General features: G+C 39.7%; 1 protein-coding gene, 1 long non-coding RNA gene and 1 other non-coding gene across 3 annotated transcripts; 2 read left to right on the plus strand and 1 right to left on the minus strand.

Annotated features, from left to right (window-relative positions):
- Positions 1-4,487: 4,487 nt before the first annotated feature.
- On the minus strand, positions 4,488-9,240 carry TOMM7 (translocase of outer mitochondrial membrane 7). Its single transcript, XM_030446367.1, has 3 exons — positions 9,021-9,240; positions 5,902-5,950; positions 4,488-4,710 (listed from the first exon to the last, which is right to left on the minus strand). Exons 1-3 carry the CDS (start codon positions 9,121-9,123, stop codon positions 4,695-4,697), a joined length of 168 nt encoding a protein of 55 aa, XP_030302227.1. The 5' UTR covers positions 9,124-9,240; the 3' UTR covers positions 4,488-4,694.
- A 72-nt stretch (positions 9,241-9,312) lies between these two features.
- LOC115597947 lies at positions 9,313-14,217 on the plus strand. The gene is made up of 3 exons (XR_003987287.1): positions 9,313-9,585; positions 12,155-12,190; positions 13,774-14,217. It is a non-coding gene; the product is annotated as an uncharacterized LOC115597947 (long non-coding RNA).
- Positions 12,451-12,538, plus strand: LOC115597965. The gene has a single exon (XR_003987307.1). It is a non-coding gene; the product is annotated as a small nucleolar RNA SNORD93 (small nucleolar RNA).
- Positions 14,218-19,797: the final 5,580 nt, after the last annotated feature.

Below are 19,797 nucleotides of genomic sequence, written 5' to 3' on the forward strand. Positions count from 1 at the left end.
GAACTTTTATTTCCAAATGTATCAGTGTCATGATAGTTTAAATTCCAACTCTAACAAAGTATTTCCAAAAATACCCAGGCTATAGAGTTTGTTTTAGCATTTTTTTTCCTGATGAAAAACAATGCTTTAGATCCATTTCACTTACATCACACGACAATAGATCTAAAGAAGCCCTTCATCTATGGTCATGTTGGAAGATGGATGCACCAAGAAGCAAAGGATGCATTTTATACCTTGCCAACACAAGGGCCTGGTGTGACAAAATTATGAACATTGCTTTGGCCTGCAGAGCTTACTTATATGAAAGCTATAGGCTTAGTCTTTATGTGAGCTTTGCTGTTGAATTAAAGAAAAAAGCATGTACCTGCTGCTTTATAACTGTGATGAGATACAGCACAGTGACTTAACTGCCAGCTGTGTTTACACCAGGAATTTGTAGCACAATTAAGTACTTGTTCCAAATTTCCTATCAGCTTCATTTTTACCTCAGAACTGGCCAGGCCTTGAAGAGGTTTTCATAGAATCATAGAATCATATTTTGGAGCAATCAAGCATGTAATTTAATTAATAATTTTAAAAATTAAATTATAAAGAATATATAGTGAGAGCCAGCCATCCCTTGTTTAGCAATGGCTCAGAATGAACCAATTTTTCATACCCTGTTACCAGGAGATCACCAGTCCACACAATAAGAAACCCACCAAATTCACAAGACTCCCTTCACATGCTGAGTACCACAGGATCTGTGGCTCGTTTGATCTGCATGACTTTTTCTTAATATTTTTACTTAATTTTCACCTTATCCGTATTTCCTACCCCTCTGCACTGTTTGCTGTGCCCTCACCCACAAGAAGCCCCTCAGAGCCAAGCTTGCTCTGCTCTGCTAACAGGGCTGTGACAACTGAAAAACTGCTGCCCACCACAATTACCCAGTGGTACCAGGTTGTAACTGACTTTCTGACTTGAGATGAACACAATGATGGAAGAAGCAGTTTTAAAGAAAATACATAAATTGTTCCTGAATGGTAAAACCACTATCAGCTGTTGAAATCAGCATGCCAACGAACAAGATACTCAGAAGATACTCAGGGTACCATATTGCTCCTTGCCCACCATAACCTCTGATGCTTGGCTAGTAATCCACACATACTCTAACCAAAGGAGAGGAAACAGTCCATTTCTTCAGCTTTAGGTCAAGGAAAAACCCCTGTTTACATACACTCTCTATGGAAACAAACAAAAGGCACTGCTGCCATTGTCACCATTGCAGGAGGTGGCAGGCCAGAACACCCTGATAAGGAGAAACATCTTCCTGATGTGAAAAAAAATATGGGCATGGAACTGCAGATGGAGAACAGGGTATTCTTATTGCATTAAAATCCTCAGGGTGCCTTCATTTTTGACAAGCAGTGTAATGAACACAGCAACCTTTGATGTCATTAAGAGTGGTCTAGGTGGAAACATTCCCCTTGGCTTCTTGCACAATTGTCACTAGGTACAATAGGCTCCTGTGAAAGCCTCCCACATGGGCTATTTCCCTGACAGAGGAAACCACAAACACACTCCACCTCCACCTTTCAACCAAAAGACATACAGCCAAACAGTTCCTGCCTCAGATAAGATCAGCTGAAGATACCTCAAAGTTAGTACTATCTTCACAGCACACAGGAAGGCATCAATGATTTTATTTCACACATCTCAGCTTGTAGCCTTGAGCTCAAATCTGGAAGCCACAGCTCGATTTTCACTCAACTACACTACTGACTGACTTTATTCCAACACTTAAAAGCGTTCACACAGGACTGGATCACATTACAGGAAAGAATCCATATTCAGCTGCAGAAGCTACTGACTCACATCATAGAGATCCATAAAAGTTAAGCAGAGGAGCTCTTGTTTGTCTTTTTTTAAGTGTCTCCCAACAATAAAATAAAACTTCCCTAGGTTATACTGCAATAAAGATGGAGAAGCAAAAATTAGAGATTAGAACATTTAAACAAGTAATTCCTGACCTCAAGTCATGAGCCCACAGCCTTGACAAACATTCCTTCACTTTACTCCAGAGACCTAACCTCCCTAGCACCATCAGAAAAAAAAAAAGTCTTACTGAAGCTAGCATATTTACTGAAGTTATTTTAAGGAATTAAGACTCTTCATAGGAATTCACTCAACATATAACTTCAAAGAACACTGATCTGCTCTTAAAAGTACACCTGAATTTTGTGAAAATGACAATAACTGCCGAGTAATTTCAAGATGCTGCTACCAAAGATTTCTTCACTTTTAAACTTGGAAAAAAAAATTTATCTGATACAGTTATTTTGCTGCCTTGCAATTTGGTACCAAGACTTCCAGTTAATGCTTATTCTGTTGCTTTTTTTCAGGGGAAAAACCTGAGTGTTTAAGTAGTCACACTTGCCTTCTAGTTACGCAGCAGGAGAGAGAAAGAAAGAAACTGGATTAAACACTGCCTGGTTGTACAAAAGAAAAATGTTACCCTACATACCAGCATTCAATTTAACTTGAATGCACTATTAAAGGCTTCCCCTCCCCCCTCAAAGGTTCTATGCCATGCTAAAGGTTCTATGCCATTTACTGAACCATATTTGATTTTTTTCCCCAAGAAAATAATTTCACTTATTTCCATCATAGTGGTGAATTGCCAAAAATTTGCTACCCAGTAGAGGCAAAGTAAAATTTCAAAACAATAACTACATAAGCAATATTTATACTATAATTCCAAATCTCAAAAAAACCCTGAGCTACAACTACTTTTAAAGGAAATTTTCAACAGTGAGGTCACAGAACTCATCCTGTGCACGATATACCCAAGCTTATGTAAAACTTTTAACAAATGAGACAAGAACACTTCCCTGTTTCTTTCCTTCTTGCCAAATACTACTATTCTTGGAAAGCAGCCAGAGAAACCATGTGGCAACCACAGAGCCACAAACCACATCCCCAAATGTCTGACACACAACAGAGCACATGAAATACACTTGTGCAGGTGTCTGGGTCCATACACACACTGCTGCATTTTGGGTTCAGTATTCCTTCGGTGAAATGCAAAATCTGATTTTGATAAATCTAGTTACTTTACACTGGGTATCATACATCTTGGTATTGATTATCTCTGGTTATTCCAGCTGTTTCAACAGAAGCAAAAAAGTTTATTGTAACTAAAGCCACTCAAGTACCAACAGATTGTTTCATTACTGTTGTAGTTAGGATCACTCAAAAAAAAATCCAAATTTGAACTCCTTTTATAATTTAAGACATACGAACAGCTACATTACTCTGATGTTACCATTAGAAAAAAAAAAAAGGCACTAGAAAAGCTGCTCTAGCAACAGGGTATGGGGTCACAAGTGTTCTGCATTCATTCCTTGCTCCATTACCCTGTCAGTGGTCTATTATCGTTAGCCACCCCACTATTTTATGACATTTAACTACTTTAATTAATGGAATTTTAGGAACAAGCTGGTATACATTAGCCTTCATAAATGTTTCACGCTTTTTTTCTTTCAGAATTCTTGTATTTCAGTTATTTTCTTCTTGGTTCATTTCTTATTTTCTTTCCAATCACATCTACCCTTAAAAAAGTGTAATGTTTTACCATGAATTTTCACACAAGATTAGACAATGAAGAATCTATTCCTCAAACAAATAATGTAATACCTTTTGTTTGTAATTTTGTTGCAATGATAACTGGAAGCCAATAAACATTATTTTAAAAATCACAGCAGAGATACAAACTAGCTTGTATGTTCTAAAGAGGAGAGAGTAATTGACCCAATGCAGCTTCTACTGAACAGAAACCAAGCAATTGTCATTTCTGTGCTTGAATTTTAGTGTTAAAAGGGAGAAAACCAACTGGAGCCAAGCCAACCATATTCCAAAGAACAAGATTTAGAATTAAAAACAAAGTATATTGTTTAGCATACTTGTTTTCTTCATTTGTAAGAGTAATTTCCTCTTACAATAAGAGCACTATATACACATACACAGCACTTCTGAAGTGTCCTCCAATAATCCCAAATTATGGGAAACATATATAGCATTTAAAGGAAAATTTGGCAGGAAAGTGTACATTTTACTATGTGATTATGCTAGGAAAAAACAGTCATCTCTCAGTCCTTAAGGTATCCAGAACAAATCCAAGCAGAAGGGGGGGGGGGAACCAAACAAAACCACAAAAAAACCCATCAGCATAGTGACAAGTTGCAGAAGCTTACCAATGCTTCAGGCAATAAATATTTGAAGAATACTTAGGTGTTTCAAATATAAGCTCAATTTTCTCTTTACTGTGAAAATAAAGAATAACCTTTACCCAACAGATTATAAGGCAGATACACATGGGGGCTGAATGGCACCATGAGAAACAAAACTTTAAAACCCCAAACCTAAAAACCAACAATAGGGCTGGTTCTGTAATAAAAAAACCAAAAACCATCATACTTATGTAAAAGACTTAAAACTAATGTGTATCCATTCAAACTGTATTTATTTAATTACACTGTAATGCAAATAAGTTAGGTCCATATAAACTCCACTTGGTTGTATGTACAACCTATGTCATTAGCAAGCTGATTGGGCCATCTGGAGTAAGTGTCCACCTCATCCTCTGGAATGTACATATCTTCAGACACTTCCTCTGTCCATCAGCTGCTTCTAGAACAGGACTGCCACATCCTTCATCCCCAAAGTAGACTGGAAGAGGAGAGTGTAGGAAAAAAAGTCAGATTTGCAGCATGTACTTGTTTTTAAATGGATATTTGTGAAACAGAAGTCTGAAGGAACAGCCCTGTAAATGTACTGAAATGAAGTAATTTTTAAAGTAAAATTTAACCATACAGAGCACAAACAGGTGCACAGCAACATAAGCATCTATGAGCTTCAGATAAGACCCAAACACATGCTTCAGTATCAATGCTCATACACTACACAGTTTATGCTGTGTAGAAGCACATCTAATGGACTAAGAAAAAAGTATCAAACTGGTACTGAAGCTAAAATAGATACACTGTCATCAGACAAACAACTCCACTGGTTTAGTTCTTAACACAATGGAAGGTTTTACTGAACTTGTAGTATGGTCTTGCCAAGGTTGTTTTATTGTTTGTTTTTCTCACATTTTCTACTGTTAAAAGTAGCTCCCTTGAATCACTGTATCCTAAAAAACATTTTTTCATGCATTTTTAATATGAAGTTAGAAGAGTTAATATATGACTATGCAAACAGTACAGCCCATAAATTATTTACTTTAAGAATGCCTGGTTCTATGCAGTAACTGAAGATCTTTCAAGGCAAACAAGAGAATCACATTTTCTTCAGAACTCTAATTAGCCTGATCCACAGGAAGCCCTCCAATAAAACTCAAATACTACAAGAATTTATGTATTACTAATGTCATGATATTGCAGCACTAACAAAAAGTGCCTCAAGAAAAATGCAACATGAGCAAATTCACTTTGCTTCATGACTATGGCTAATACTGAAGTATAAATAGCTCTTTATTTCATGCAGCTATTAAACAGTGTTACAACCATATTTGCAAAAGCAGAAGGAACTTGGGTTTCCTGAAAAGTTATTTCTCAGAGCAGAAACTTACACAAACAACAGCTTAGAGGGTCAGTTTCCACTCCAAAGGTACACGAAACCCCATACTCTAATAGCCATGCAAGGTTAAGAGAAAGGCCTTCCCAGGGACTTGTTTTTCACTGTCTTGTTCGGATTTCTAAAGAAACAAGAACCATGACCAGCAATGCTTTCACTCTAAACAATTAAAAATATTGGATGAAAGAAACCTTTGCAACTCCTGCTGTCCAGGGCTAACAACCAGAAACAACATCCCAAACTATCTGCACTGGTTTTGCATGTACATGCAGAGCTGATACATACCTCCAGATGGTTGGCTCAGGCATCCCAGGATCTGCACCTCTCTTAAAACCTGAAGTGAAACACACATTGTATGCATATATAAAAATATCTATGTGCAGACTCCTACATAGTTAAATCACTTAATTATTCCAGCACTTTAAATTGCAATAAACAAGAAAGCCTACTGAGAACAGAGTCATGGCATGAAGTTGTGCACTAACCTGAATAAAAATTACACACTTTTACCAGGGCTATAAAGCAGAGAAAACAGACACAAGTACAGACTATTCTTATTTTTTTATTCTTACGTGCATTTTTATCTGCCTTAAAATCCAGGGACAGCTAGCTATGCAAGATGGAGGAAGTTACCTATGGCAAAGATCAAGACTTACCTACTGATAAACACACACACACAAACGTGCAGAGTTTAAGTGCTGTTCAGAAAACAACACAGCAAGGCAGAATCACCTGCAACACCTATAACTGGTACATGTGAGCACGTTGAGCCCTAGCAGGCAAGGTTCTGCCATGACATCTGATGCAGAACTTGAAAGCAATAATGCAGTAACAGTTCACTCCATCTAGGATGAGAGAATTCTAAATGTTAAATCAATTAAGCCTAAAATCTTCTGGGTTTACTGACACTTTTTGAAAAGTCACCTAGTACAAATCTTTGCAAGGAAACAAGGGGTTTGTCATTCTAACTCCCAGGAAAATTCAAAGAAATTACAAAGAATTCATCCTCAGCTAATGACTCAAATACCAACTCACTAAAGCAAACGCATGATAGAGAAACAATTCACAATTCAGTGTATTAAGGTTTATCTATGTCTGCTGGACTGTAGATTTCAAGTACTGAAGCAGAAGTATGAAATTCATGCACTGTTCCACACACTCTCTTCCATAGAAATGTGTATTACATAAGAAATACATTATTTCCCTTGTTTGTGTAAAATGATCAGTGTCAGCTTGCCTGAAACACAGGCCACAAAGGTTAATGGAAAAACTTCCACTAATTTCATGGACTAATTTCATGACACTGGGTCAGCTCTTTGAAGATAATTGCGTGATTTAGAACTATTAAAACATCCTGAATAATTTTCTTTTGTTGCCATACTTTGCAGCAAAATTGCTTTAAAATTCATGAAGTTGTATTAGAAGTCATACTCTGTGTGTATGAATATTTCACTGTTTATCACTTTTTCTTCCCTCTCTCCTGGTACTTTTAAATAACCAAGTAAGGTTTAACAAAACTGCACTGGTCTAATTTACCTACTTAGACCAAGGATAGCCACTTTAAAAAACACAACAACAAAAAAAAAGCTTGACCAATGATCTATAATTGCACATTCACATACCATTCACACACTAGGCTCCTTCACATAACCCCTGAGCATCCCATCTTGACCTAGAAAGCCTCACAGAAGAATGCAAAACGTCAAAATTTCTGGAAGTTCTTTGGTTGGACTTAATGTTCTTAAAGGTCTTTTCTGACCAGAATGGTTTTATGCTTCTAACGTCTTCCATTACAGCAAACAAATTTCTAAGATGTCAATGTAGATGTGGAACAGCACACATTTTCAGGTGGTATGAAGTTAAATTACTATAATTTAAGTTTCTTACTGCTACATAACAGAAATATACTAGGCACCCTGGTATTAGAACAACTGTAAATAAGAGTGAGATGGCTCTACATGACTTGAAATAACTAATTTCCTCTACTGTGCCTCGAGACAATTAGCATCATTCCCATATTCACAGATACTGTCACCAAAATAAAACCAAACCACAACTTCAGAAAAATTAGGTTTTAAAACAGTACTGAAATTTCCACCTGAAAATTATCAATTTAAAAGAACTGATAAACTAAAACTGCAAATGTAACTAAACTTCAAACCTAATACTGCCAATTAGTTTTACCCAGTGTTGGGAGTCACCTCTTCTACTGGATGTTGCTAAAGCATGTATGTAACTGTTGAAGAGACCAATTTTTTTCTAATTATTCCCTATTACGTGAGCAACCAAAGCCCTTCAAATTGGACACTGCATTCCTTTCAGTTAATTAATAGCTATTGGCTCTGACTGTAAACGGGATTCACACCCTCCTCTCCTCTACTGATGGCAGAGATGCTGCCTCTTTCAGATGCTTCTCCCAGCAGGCCCAGCAGAGTTGGGGCAGAAAGCATTCCAGCTGCACAACGCAGGGCAGCTTTCCTAGGGCTCCTGGGCACAGAAGAAACCAGCACAAGTGTCAGGCCTGCTTGCACACCCAGCAATCTGAAGCAGGCCGAGCTCTTAAACAAGAGCAGCTGATGGCACACAGCCCAAACTCAGCGGGAAAATTACCAGGGGGGAGCCGTCACCATATGACACGGAGAAAGGGGAAATACACCCCAGGCCTGACACCACGGCATCCCCTGAACGCTCCACAGCCGAGACATTTTCGGAGAGACCGTAACCTGCACCCAGCTGGAAACCCAGCCTCAGCCAGAGGCCGCGCTCCCTCACTCCCCGAGGGAGAAGCAGCCGGGAAATCCTTCTGGAGCAGCCGGAAAGCTCTGCAGGATTTCCCCGCAGCTTCGACTGCGGCCAAGCTGCGGGGCACGCTCAGCCCCAGCGGGGCCCGACCACCCCCCACCCCCCCCCGGTGCCCGCCCCTAACAGGGGAAGGGAACTGCTTCCGGGAAGGGAAAAAGGGAGGAAAATCTTGTTAAAAGAATCTAATTATAAAAACAACAACAACAAAACCACGCAGCAGCCACCTCGTAGGGGCAAGCTCCCGCCCCTACCCCGCGAGTCTCCCAGTGTCACCACCCCCCATTAGCCCCCCCCCCACAAACCGGACCCTGCCTGGGCCGCGCCTGCGCAGTGGGAGATGCTGAGTCCGGGAAGCGAGGGCAGCAGCGCGGCTGGGCAAGCCTCCCCGCTGCACGTGCCCTGCCTGCTGTCCCCCGTCCCCCCCCCGCCATTCCCCTCCTTCCTACAGAACCAAGAGAGCAGGAATGGCGAGGGAAGAGGGAGTGCAAACACCACCACCCCCAACACACACACACACAGACGTGTGTCCGCTCCCTCCTCGCCCCCCCGATCCCTCTCCGTCCTAACGTCCGCCAGCCGGCGGTCCCCCCGCGGCCACTGACCGAGGTAAAGCACAATGGGGATGAAGCCCCAGCGAATGGCGAACTGGCCGCCCTTGAAGAGCTGTTGTAGCCGCTGCTTGGCCTCCTTGCTAAGCTTCGGCATTCCGGCGACTCGGCAGAGAAGAGGAGGAGGAGAAGGAGGAGGAGCCCAGCCCCACCGCCCTTGTAACGCTGCGTCACAGCGGTGGGCGGGACCCCACGGCGGCGGCGGCGCCGGGGTGTGGGAGGAGGCAGCCCCGCGGTGGCGTGGGGGTGGGTTTTCCCTTAGAAGGGCGAGCAAATGGCGGCTGCTGGGCTTCTGCTCCTCAGGGGGCATGCGCAGGGCTGGCTGGGGCGGATGACCGGGTCGGGCTCGTATCTCACAGCCACCCAGGCCCGGGGTGAGGGGCCGGGGGAATTCCGCTGAATTGGGGCGTTTTTCTAAGGGTGAAGGGAGGTCGGGGGGCGGGCCTTTTCTGTCTTGGCTGTGGGGTCCTGTATTGGCGGGTTTGTGTTTCTTTTCTGGAGCGCTCAAGTTATGTGCACACTTTGCACGCCGGTTCTGGAGGCTGGGAAGTGCCTTTTGGTAAGTGAGCGGGTGAGGTGGAATAGAAGGAAAATTGAAGTAGTAGAAACTGGAAAAGCCTCTTCGTCTTTGGTACCAGACTCTGTAATGTGTTCAATCTGTGGAAACTTGAGTTGCGGGAGTGAAGGCGTGACTAGAAATACGGGAAGAGGCATTCTGGTTTTAGATTTAATACATCAAAAATACCCATAAAGCGCATAGGACTGCTTCTTAAAAACACAGAGCCCTGAGAAGTGCGTCACTTTCTTTTCTAACTAATAAAAGCGTGGTCTCTGCAAGAACGCCTTGCAGTGCCCAAACCACCAAGGTGTTGCCTGTTGGGCACCACTTCTGAGACATCTTGCTTGAGGAAGAGTGGCTTTTGGAAAAGGACTTTGGGGGTGTTGGTTAACAGCCGGCTGAATATGAGCAGCAGTGTTCCCAGGGGGACAAGAAGGCCAGCAGCATCCTGGCTTGTATGGGGAATAGCGTGGGCAGCAGGACTGGGGAAGAGATTTTCCCCCTCCATTTGGCACTGGCTGCACCTCGGGTACTGTGTTCAGTTCTGGGCTCCTCACTACAAGGACAGTGAGGTGTTGGAGCATGTCCAGAGAAGGGCAACGAAGCTGGTGAGGGGTTAACAGAGCAAGTGTTAAAAGGAGCATTGTACAGAACTGGGGTTGTTTGGTCAGGAGAAAAGGAGGCAGAGGGGAGACCTTATTGCTCTCTACAGCTATCTAAAGGGAAGTTGTAGTGAGGTGGGGTTGGTCTCTTCTCCATAGTAGCAAGTGACAGAGCAAGAGGAATAGGCCAGGGCATGCCAATGGTAAAGGTTTGTACTGATTTCTGAAGTCTTCTGTGCCTTTGTTTGGCTCCAGTTGCACCTACAATGTTAGGGGATCTAAAGAGCCCTTTGGTGAGCTATTGGGTTTTATCCCACAGGGTAAAAGAGCAACAATCAAATTGTTCCCTAAAGCCAGTTATGCCTGTGACTGGGCATGAAACAAAGAGCTGTTTTGAAGGAAGAATTAACACTCAAAGAAATTGGTACTGTAAGAAACTGATGGAAGCAGCTTTGCCTGGAGAAGACAGAACAAGTAAGATGTTGTGGGTGTGCTGTGGGTACTAATTAATGTTTGTAACTTATGGTGGCAACTCAAGGTTTGTTGGTATTGGCTTTTTGATAGTGAAGACCAAAACATGGTAATTCCATTAAGTAAGAAAAACAAGAGCTCCAGTTGCTGGAGTGACAAAAGACATTTAGTAATACTGTGTGTTGAAAATTTTTTGTTAAAAAAACCCTCCTTAAATGTATTTTTCCTCGTAATTCATGTAATCAGCAGCAACAATAAAATTTGGAATAAAAGTGGAGAGGTTTTAATTTTAATCCCTACTGTTTTATCAAGTTCATTAGCAGTAATTCCAAGTGCTGTGTTTTCATAGCAAAGAAATACCACCAACTGTAAACCAGCCAAATGCTTCTGGTTTTATGGGTAAAGGAGAGGATTTAAATTCTTAGAGACAGGAATGAATCTCTTAAGTGTTAGTCTTCTGTTCAGGGAAATACTGCCACTCATTTTGATGGTTTTGTCTTTGTTCATTGGTGCAAAGTGTATATTTCAGGTTAAAGAGCTGCAGACTTTCAGAGCTGTATCTCCACACACCACTAAGTAAACCCATGCCAGAGTTCATGTAACTCAGCTGAAGAAGGAGGCAAAGTGAAGGTGCACAGTAAAGCTTGTGAAAAATCACTGTAAACTACTTAGCAAATCCCTGCAGACCACCATTATGTCTGTATCACTCTCACTTTGGAGATTTCTCCTTCAGTTTAGTGTCAGGAGACTGCATTAAAGTCATCTGCTTGGGAACAAAGTTTGAGTTTGGCTCTGCTTAAGAGGAACTTGGATTTCAAAGGTAGGATGGTAGATATCTCAGACTTGAATAAAAATGGTACTAGACATTCATTTACTTATTGCAATTACGCTTTCTGGTTTTAGTGTCCCCTGGTAATGATGGTCCTTTTCTTTCATTCCACTTCAGTATTCCCATTCATTTAGTCTAATAAATCCCAGCTACTCTGCAGCACTAGTAGTATGGTAAACATTCCTTGTCATTTCATAGAGAGCCAAATTGAAATGGAAAGCACTACAGTCAAAAGAACATGACTAAGGCTGGTGAATGATGTCATGTAGGAAAGGCAGAATTCTAAAGTGGCACTTTCTTGAATCTTGCTAAGACCTAGATTACTTGGGGGTGAATATGTTTGAGTTTTTTTACTTATTTTCAAAACATAATTGCAATACAGAGCAGTAATGCATATAAAAATTTCTGTCTAGATTAAAATCTAGACAGAATTAATTTCTGTTATACCCATTGGCTGTACACTGGTCACTGTCTGATGTGGGATATTTTCTAAAAGAGTGGGATTGTCAGATACTTAAAAGTAGTAAAATTATTAGAGTGGCAGGAACAAAAGGCAAAATGTAGTAATTTGGTATACTTAATACAATAACTGCAATTAAAATAAAATAGAGTGGTCATATAGAGCTGAGTGCAAACACAGTAATAGTTTAATTTTTTTTCGTTGCAGCAGCTGAGGCCAGTGAAGGTGAAGCAGCACTCTGAGGTGAGATAGCATTCAACAGAGCATCATGAAATGCTTTTAGACCTTTGAGAAGATCTGCTGTTGTGCTTGAAAATTTAATACTACCTGCTGCAAATTTTAGTATTGTTTGAAACTTGACTTTCACATTCTCCCCATGTCTCCATTTGATAATGAAAATGGGTTAAAAATTAAAATTTAAAAAATACTGCTACCTTTTAACATAGGTAGTTCCTCTAAAATCACAACAGTTCTTAAATGCATATTTTTGTGATTGCAATGTTTGGCCGAGGATGAAAACTGTCATCTGATTCCATGCATAATTTCAGTGATACGCAGAAATCTGATGGATTAAAGGATTTTCTGAGGCCAAAACTAACATCCAAATGTATGCGTTCTTTGTTTTTAAATTAAGCTTTTTTTTTTTTAGTATCTGAGTAGTGAATTTCAGTAGCTGTAGGAGGATTTTCCTCAAAAGATATGAACTTAAACCTCTTACACTCATCAAGAGATCTCAACAGATTTTTGTTGCTGAAGGAAGTGCTGTTGCATACATCTATAAAGATTTCAAAGGACTGAAAAGATGCTTGGTTTAGGCAAATTTTTACTGCAATGGAAACAAGATGAGTAAAGTAGTGAATATATTCTCATTTCCAAAATAGTTTTTGCTTTCAGTATGCTTGTTTTTATACCAATTCTGACTTCAGTAAATTGCATTAAGGTGAAACAACCATGAAACTGAGACAGTAAGTCTTTGCATCAGTTGACAGCGTTGCATATGAAAATATTTCTCTTTGATAAAGAACATAAAATTGGAGCATTTGAAAAATAAGAAACATAATTAGAAGTCACATTCTGCTTCCTCTCTTCAGTGAGCATTTGTTGAATCTTTCTTAGCGTCCATCCCCCAAAAATAAATATGCTGCTGAAACAACTTTTTCTGTCAATGAAATAGTTGAAAATTTAACTAATTGATGTGCAGCATTTGCTTCGCTGATTTGCAGTAGTGCTCTTGGATGCACTCGTTCAGATTTTTCAAGGTAGATGTATACAACAACAAGCAGATACTGATTATCTCCTGGTTATAAGCAAAGAGTAAACAAGTTGTAAAGCAGAAAGCTCTGAGTTGAAATACACCAGGTCTGTGTGGGTTTTCTGCTAGAATGCAAGTTTGTTCTGGTTTTTACCTTGTCACTGTTCAAAAAAATTATCTGTCATTACAGTTACTGTGAATATCCCTAAGTATCCTTTTCCTTTGACACATCCAAAACAGGAAGGGTGTTGGTCAAAATTAAGATTTTAAAGTAAAAATTATTTTTTTAATTTAACATAGATTTAATTTAAACAGGATTTAAAGCTTCAGTTCTTCAAAAATAGTCTGGGTTTTAGTGTTGTTAGTGTAATAGTTTTAACAACTCATAATGCAAATAAGAGTTCAGAGCATAATAGGAAAGGTAAAAATATGTATATTTTTAGATCTTGAATACGATTAATCAGTCAACAAAGTAACTGTGTCATGTATATGCATAAACTGAATCTTTCTAAGTATATCTAAATGCTGAACAAATTAGTTAAATTGAATTAATTTATCTTCATTTTTCACTCAGGGGGAACTCACATCAGAAACTTAAGAACAAATTATTTTTCATATTTCTAATTCAGCACACCCTAACCATGACTAACAAGGTGAGGAGCTGCTCGTGCCTCATTTTGCCAAGCTCCATCAGAATACATGTCCTGAGCTTCCTACTAAAGGAAACACTCTAGAAAGAACTGCCTTTCAGAACTTGAAGTTGAACCAATATTGATGAAAGTGTCAGCACTTATGTCTGTCTTTATTTTTTCACATTTCACTGTGATTCACTCAGATTTCACTGAAAATTGTTTTGAGATCTTCAACACATGGAAGGTTATAATCAGTAGTTATGTATTATTATGAGGAGCAATTAAGGCCTTTCATAGATACCAGAAGGTATCAAGGAGAGCTTTTTACTTCTTTGCAAGTCTTGTATAGTGCTACCAGGATTCAATAAAGCACATTTGATGGTTAAGGAACTTCTTACTATTCTATCAAAATAAAGCTTAATGTCTTAAAATGCTGTCCCTTTTGCCCTTCATACATAATTTCTGACCAGATTTTGACTATTTGAGCATAATCATATGCCATATTTAGCCTAGACAAATGTATTTAGATTTTACTGATTTTAAAATATTGTTAAGTAGACATGCAAGCATATCTTCTCTATACATTGACAGCCTTATTCACAATCTGTAAGTATATCTGATATTCTGTTTATTAATGCACAGAACACCAGTGACCTTTCAGGAATATATCTGTCAGTGCTGCTGATTTTCTGCTAGGATTATTAAACATCTCCAACAGTAATCCCCTAGAAGTGCAGAATGACAGTCATTTTAGATACTGTTTTTTGGAAGCCTGGTTTAAGAGAGTGATTTGTAACGGTACATACTGGAGTGATACTGAGGTTTCAGGAGGTTTTTACATTACTTCCTACCGAAAGAAAAACCAAACAAAACCTAAAAAACAACCAAACAAAAGCCCGACAAAAAGTAAGGGCAGATTAGTTGTGTGCCTTTCACTTCTTCCCATAAGAGGTTGTATGGACTCCTAAAGATTTTATTTTGAATGGTAGCCATTTCAACAAGAATTTAAGCAGATGCAGAGGACGTCCAAGGAAATTTTGAAAGTTCCTTTTGTTCTACTTTATAAGGTCTGTTAGGCATACTCAGCAGAAGCTATGAATGTGATCCTGATTTTCAAGCACTTCAAAGGTCCAAGTAAAATGACATATGTTTAATATTTCTGTTCTTTGCCCTTTTTTCTATCATATATTAAGTGCACATCTGAAGAAACCCATACATTGCTCCTTTATTTTAGATTTAGGTAGCAGTCACAAGAAATTATCTGCTGTTAAGAGTAACAAAGCATGAAGATGACAGGAAAAATGAGCAGAAGCTTTCCAGCTTGAGCACATCCTCCGGGGCATAATGGTACAAGTTTTTGTATTCCAGACACAAATGTCACCTCGGGGCTGAAATCATGCTGATTGAATCTGTGTAACTAAGATAGCTTCCCCCCAATTATCTTCCCACTTTAAATATAGAAAGGAAAATGAGTCCTCCTGCGTTAAGAGATAAGTTAATTGCATGTGGGATTTGTGATGGAAAGTTCTCTCTTTATAAACACAGCAATAACAATTCTTTTTCTCTCCTTTTGTATTTTAGGGGGAAAGACTGCTTCTAGTTGGAGTAGTAGACTAGACTGATACTGGTCTCTTTTAGGACATTAGTAGTTGATTAGTACATGTAGCACTATATATTTGGATTGTTAATTATATAATAGCAAAATATTTTTCAGTATTCTTTCTACTAGAAAGAATATTTTTAATCATGTGCAGAATGTTACTTCCCACGTTATATATTAGTCCCAGCAACTCCGATGTGAATTACATGCTGGTGGGCTATTGAAAACCTCAACAACAAGAACCTGCCAGTGAGCCTAGACTTTAAAAATAAATCTACACATTATTTATCTAGTATTAAAAATAAATGCTGGCTAAAGGTCTCAATTCATAAATAGTATCAGTTTCTCTTCATTTAGTTCCTTCACTTCATTACAGAAAGGCATTATTGATCCAAAAGCTATTAGCAGTGTTTCATTAAAGCCAGTGGAGGGCAGACTTGAATTGGAAATTGGTTTTACTACTTCAGTTACTTGGACTTAAAATACCAGATAGTCCCCTTGAGCTCAAAGCTGATGAGGATCTCATCACTTTTCTACTATTCTAATTACACTTGCGCTGGATAAAAGCTTCTTTGCAATTGCTGTTTGGCAAAAGGAGTGTTTTGCTATGTCAGAGTAAGAATAGTGAATGTTTAAATAAAGATACTAGTATGAAAGTGAGTAAGTTGGTGCATTAGCAGTTGTGTGTTACAGGATAAAATTAACGTTACTTAGTAATTAATCATGCCTATCTTTAAATGGTTTTTAAAAGCTAGTGAATATAACTATCACAATTTTACAGATAAAGAAACTGAGATAAAGGGAGTGGTAGCCTTTCAAGTTATCCATCTAGGTGACCTACAGAAACAACAACAAAATCTAGATTTCTGAGATTCAGTCCAGAGCTCAAGAATATCTATGACGTGTCTAACTCTTGCAAACATTATGGAAATATTTACTAGTGGCTTGTATGAGTCCAGTGAAAATTATGACCACATTGAAAATTACAGAGTTAGATTGGACATTAGTATGCAGAAATGGAGATTTGGATGTGTTGTTTCTTTCATGAACTTTAGTACATTTCACATATCAAGTCCTCTAAATAACAAGATTAGGGTAACAAACTACACTGCTTTTTGCACTCCCCAGTAGAAAATAAATATCCTTGTCCTTTCTCACCATAGTAGCATTAAAAGAATGAACATCCATTCATCCATACATCCATTAAATGTACATCCATTTAGCTGGTCACCCAGATGTCAGGCTCCACATCCTTGTGTCAAGTATTGCAAAAACCTTTGTCTCAGAGGATTAAATGTGAGATGTTACCTGGGAGCCAGCTGTATTTGATCCTGGACACTTACCACAAGAAAACCCTAAGACATTTGTTCTGACACAACTCTATAGTTACTCTTTCAAATTTACCTTGGGTTTCTGCAGAAAGCAGGAAGGCTGCTGTTAGCTCACCAGCTGGTTGTTTTCTGCTGTGCCCAGATATCACAAGTTGGTCTTGCTGAATGCCTGATGACAGCACTACACTTGTGTCATCTGAAACACTTTAGTTTAGCCAGACTGCTGACCCACTCACCACTGCATAACTCCCTGAGAGCAAGGAAATTAATTCAGGTGCTGTAAGGAATTGATGCTACTTGAAAGATCAGTGCCTGGCAATATTAAATAAAGGCCTGATAAATATGAAAGCTTTAAGAGACGTAAGTTTGTTTCCACACACTCAAGTGTTTTACTATTGACATCACAAACTGGATTTGCTACTCAAGTAAAATGTTGTAAATCCAAAGCAATCTCAAAATATTCTTGTCTGGGGTGCCTCTAGATTTGCTGACCTCAAGAGCACAATTTTCTCCTTATTTTTTTCTCTTACAATTGATGTTTGAAGGCTTGTAAAGCTCCTGCCTTGGTATGTGTTTGGCACATTCTTTATCTCAAATCAGAAGATGAGCACAGAGGGGGAAAACGTAGCTTGATAAGAACCGTATCTCCCACACCATAAACAGTATGTATTTGGGGGGGTGTGAAGCCAATGTGCAAAAATAAGTTTAAACTCATTTGCCCCCTAACACAACCGGGCCATTTGTCACTCAGGTGACCTGAGGCAACCTAGTAGTCATGCTGGCTACCAAGAGCTGCTAGAGGGAGGAGATGACCTGACTCTAAGGGACCTCAAGAGGCCCATCCTAGCTTGTGGTGAATACAAAAGCTGTTTCACGGGTGTGCTGAAGAATTCCCATGCTATGGCTGATCCCTCACCATCAACCAGAACAACCTTTGCCATGCTGGGACAGGCCACAGCAGCCCAGCACAAGGAATAATCTGCTTTCTGGATTGTCTCCAAGGATAAAGGTCTTAATTCAGGCATTACTAAACTAAAGAGTCTCAAAATTACAGTGTTGGAGTGTAATTAAGCTGTGAAAGCAGCCAAGTGGCAGGTCCTGACAATAATTCAGCCACGCCACACATGTTCAGTCTCAGGTCTGTGCAAGGCAGCGGGGTGATAACCAGGAGCTGGAAGAAGTGCATGAGCCACTGTCAAGTGTAAAGAAGCTCTCATCCAGCTGTGTAACAGTGCTGCTTTGAAGCCATCATCAGTGTTTTCATTAGAAAAAAAAAACAAACAAAAAAACCCCAAAACAAAACAAAAACAGCCCAACAATAAACAAAACAACCAAAACTGACTGGAAAAACGCTAACACTATCCTGAAAAGCTCAATGAACCCTCCTGCACAGAGCTGCCATGCAAAGAAACTGATCCAGGCACCACTTAAAAACTGATTTCAGACTATGAAATCTCCAAGAATGTGAGGCACATGCTGAGGAAAAGAGTCTAGGGTTTTACTCTAGCTATAGAGGGAAGCAGTACTCTTATCACCTGCTGCTAGACACTGGTTAAATATAGTTTTAGCCAACTAAGATGCAGGAGAGAAATCTGAGGGAAGCTGACTGAAAGAGAAGCACTTCTAATGATTCTCATGTGAAGTTAATGTGAAGCAGTGAGAAGTAAACCCATCCTGGGCAGATTTTTGTTTATGAGGGCCAGAATTCAGCTGGCATCTTTGGGAGCAAGCAAGAATATCCAGGAGATGCAATAGGTTATTATTTTGGTTTATGTATTTTATGTAGAACACATAGAAGGGCAATGGAAAAGACATACTAGTGTTTCTGACACTTGCAAAAGACCCACTTAGGGACAGACACTGGTATTTTGATGTAAGTGCAGTTCATGCTCCTGCACAACCCTGTATAGAGGGCAAGCATTTCTCAGATTGCAGATCATGGTTAGGTCTGTCAAGTTAAATGTTAGAAAAACACAGCTCTGCTCAGCAACAAGAACCTCTCTCCTGACCAGGCTGGTGAGAAGAAACTGCAATTACAGAATCAATGCCTTGAAACTGTGAGTGTAACATACCTGTATCAGTGGGATCCCTTTCCTCCAGGGCCAGGTTTACACTGCAGTCAGAAACTGCAGCTTGTTCTCACCTCAGGGCAGCCGAGTTTCTGTTAACACAGAGGGAAAGTAAACACTGCTGATAAACACTGCTAAAAGACTCTGTATTATCTGGAAGCACACAGTCCATCATGCAACAGGAAGAAACAAATTCCTTTTATCTCAAAGAGTAATGAATGCTGTAATGTCTGCTTAGACTCTCAAGTGGCATTAGTGCTGTAACACCTTGCTTTTGTTTTTAACTTCTTCACTTGTAATATTCCGTTTTCCTCCTTCACAGGAATTGTAAATAGTAGGTTTTTTTTTTTTTCATGGAGGACTAATTTTTTCACTGTCACTGCAGCTTCCAAGGAAGTCTACAAACAACTAGAAGGAGGAAGCCACCACTGCTTCAAGAACAACTACCAGAAAGAGCTTATACACATCTTAATTCTGTGGAAGATACGTACATTGCAAATGGAAAAAAGGCAGAATGGTATCTTTGATTCCACCTGGCAAAGCAGACCCATACCATAACTACACAAATGCAGGCAGTAGGATGCACAAACACATTTTCAGCTCAGATACCAGCATTTCTAGGCATGCTGCTCCAACCAGTCTGGTATTTGAGGAGATACCAGCTCTTGGCTAGGATTCTCTGCTTCCAAGAAATTACATTCATCTTGTCCTTTTAGAGTAGAGCGCTCCAGAACAATATCCATAGGGTTTCTGCTTTTCTGCTTGTGGCTTGCAATGAGAGCCAGGGAAAGTGGGAGCAACTCAAGTCTAGAAGCAGCCAAATTAGAGAGGGCTCTTCCACCACAGAAGTCACACATGGCTGATGCACCTTTTTGAGCAGCCACTGTATGAGTGAAAGGCAAGCTCCAGGCATGCTCCACAGACAGCCACAGCAAGAAAAACAGGACCAAACAAAGCAAGCCACTG

Source organism: Calypte anna, chromosome 2 (genome assembly GCF_003957555.1).
Source record: "Calypte anna isolate BGI_N300 chromosome 2, bCalAnn1_v1.p, whole genome shotgun sequence".
NCBI classification, from domain to species: Eukaryota; Metazoa; Chordata; class Aves; order Apodiformes; family Trochilidae; genus Calypte; species Calypte anna.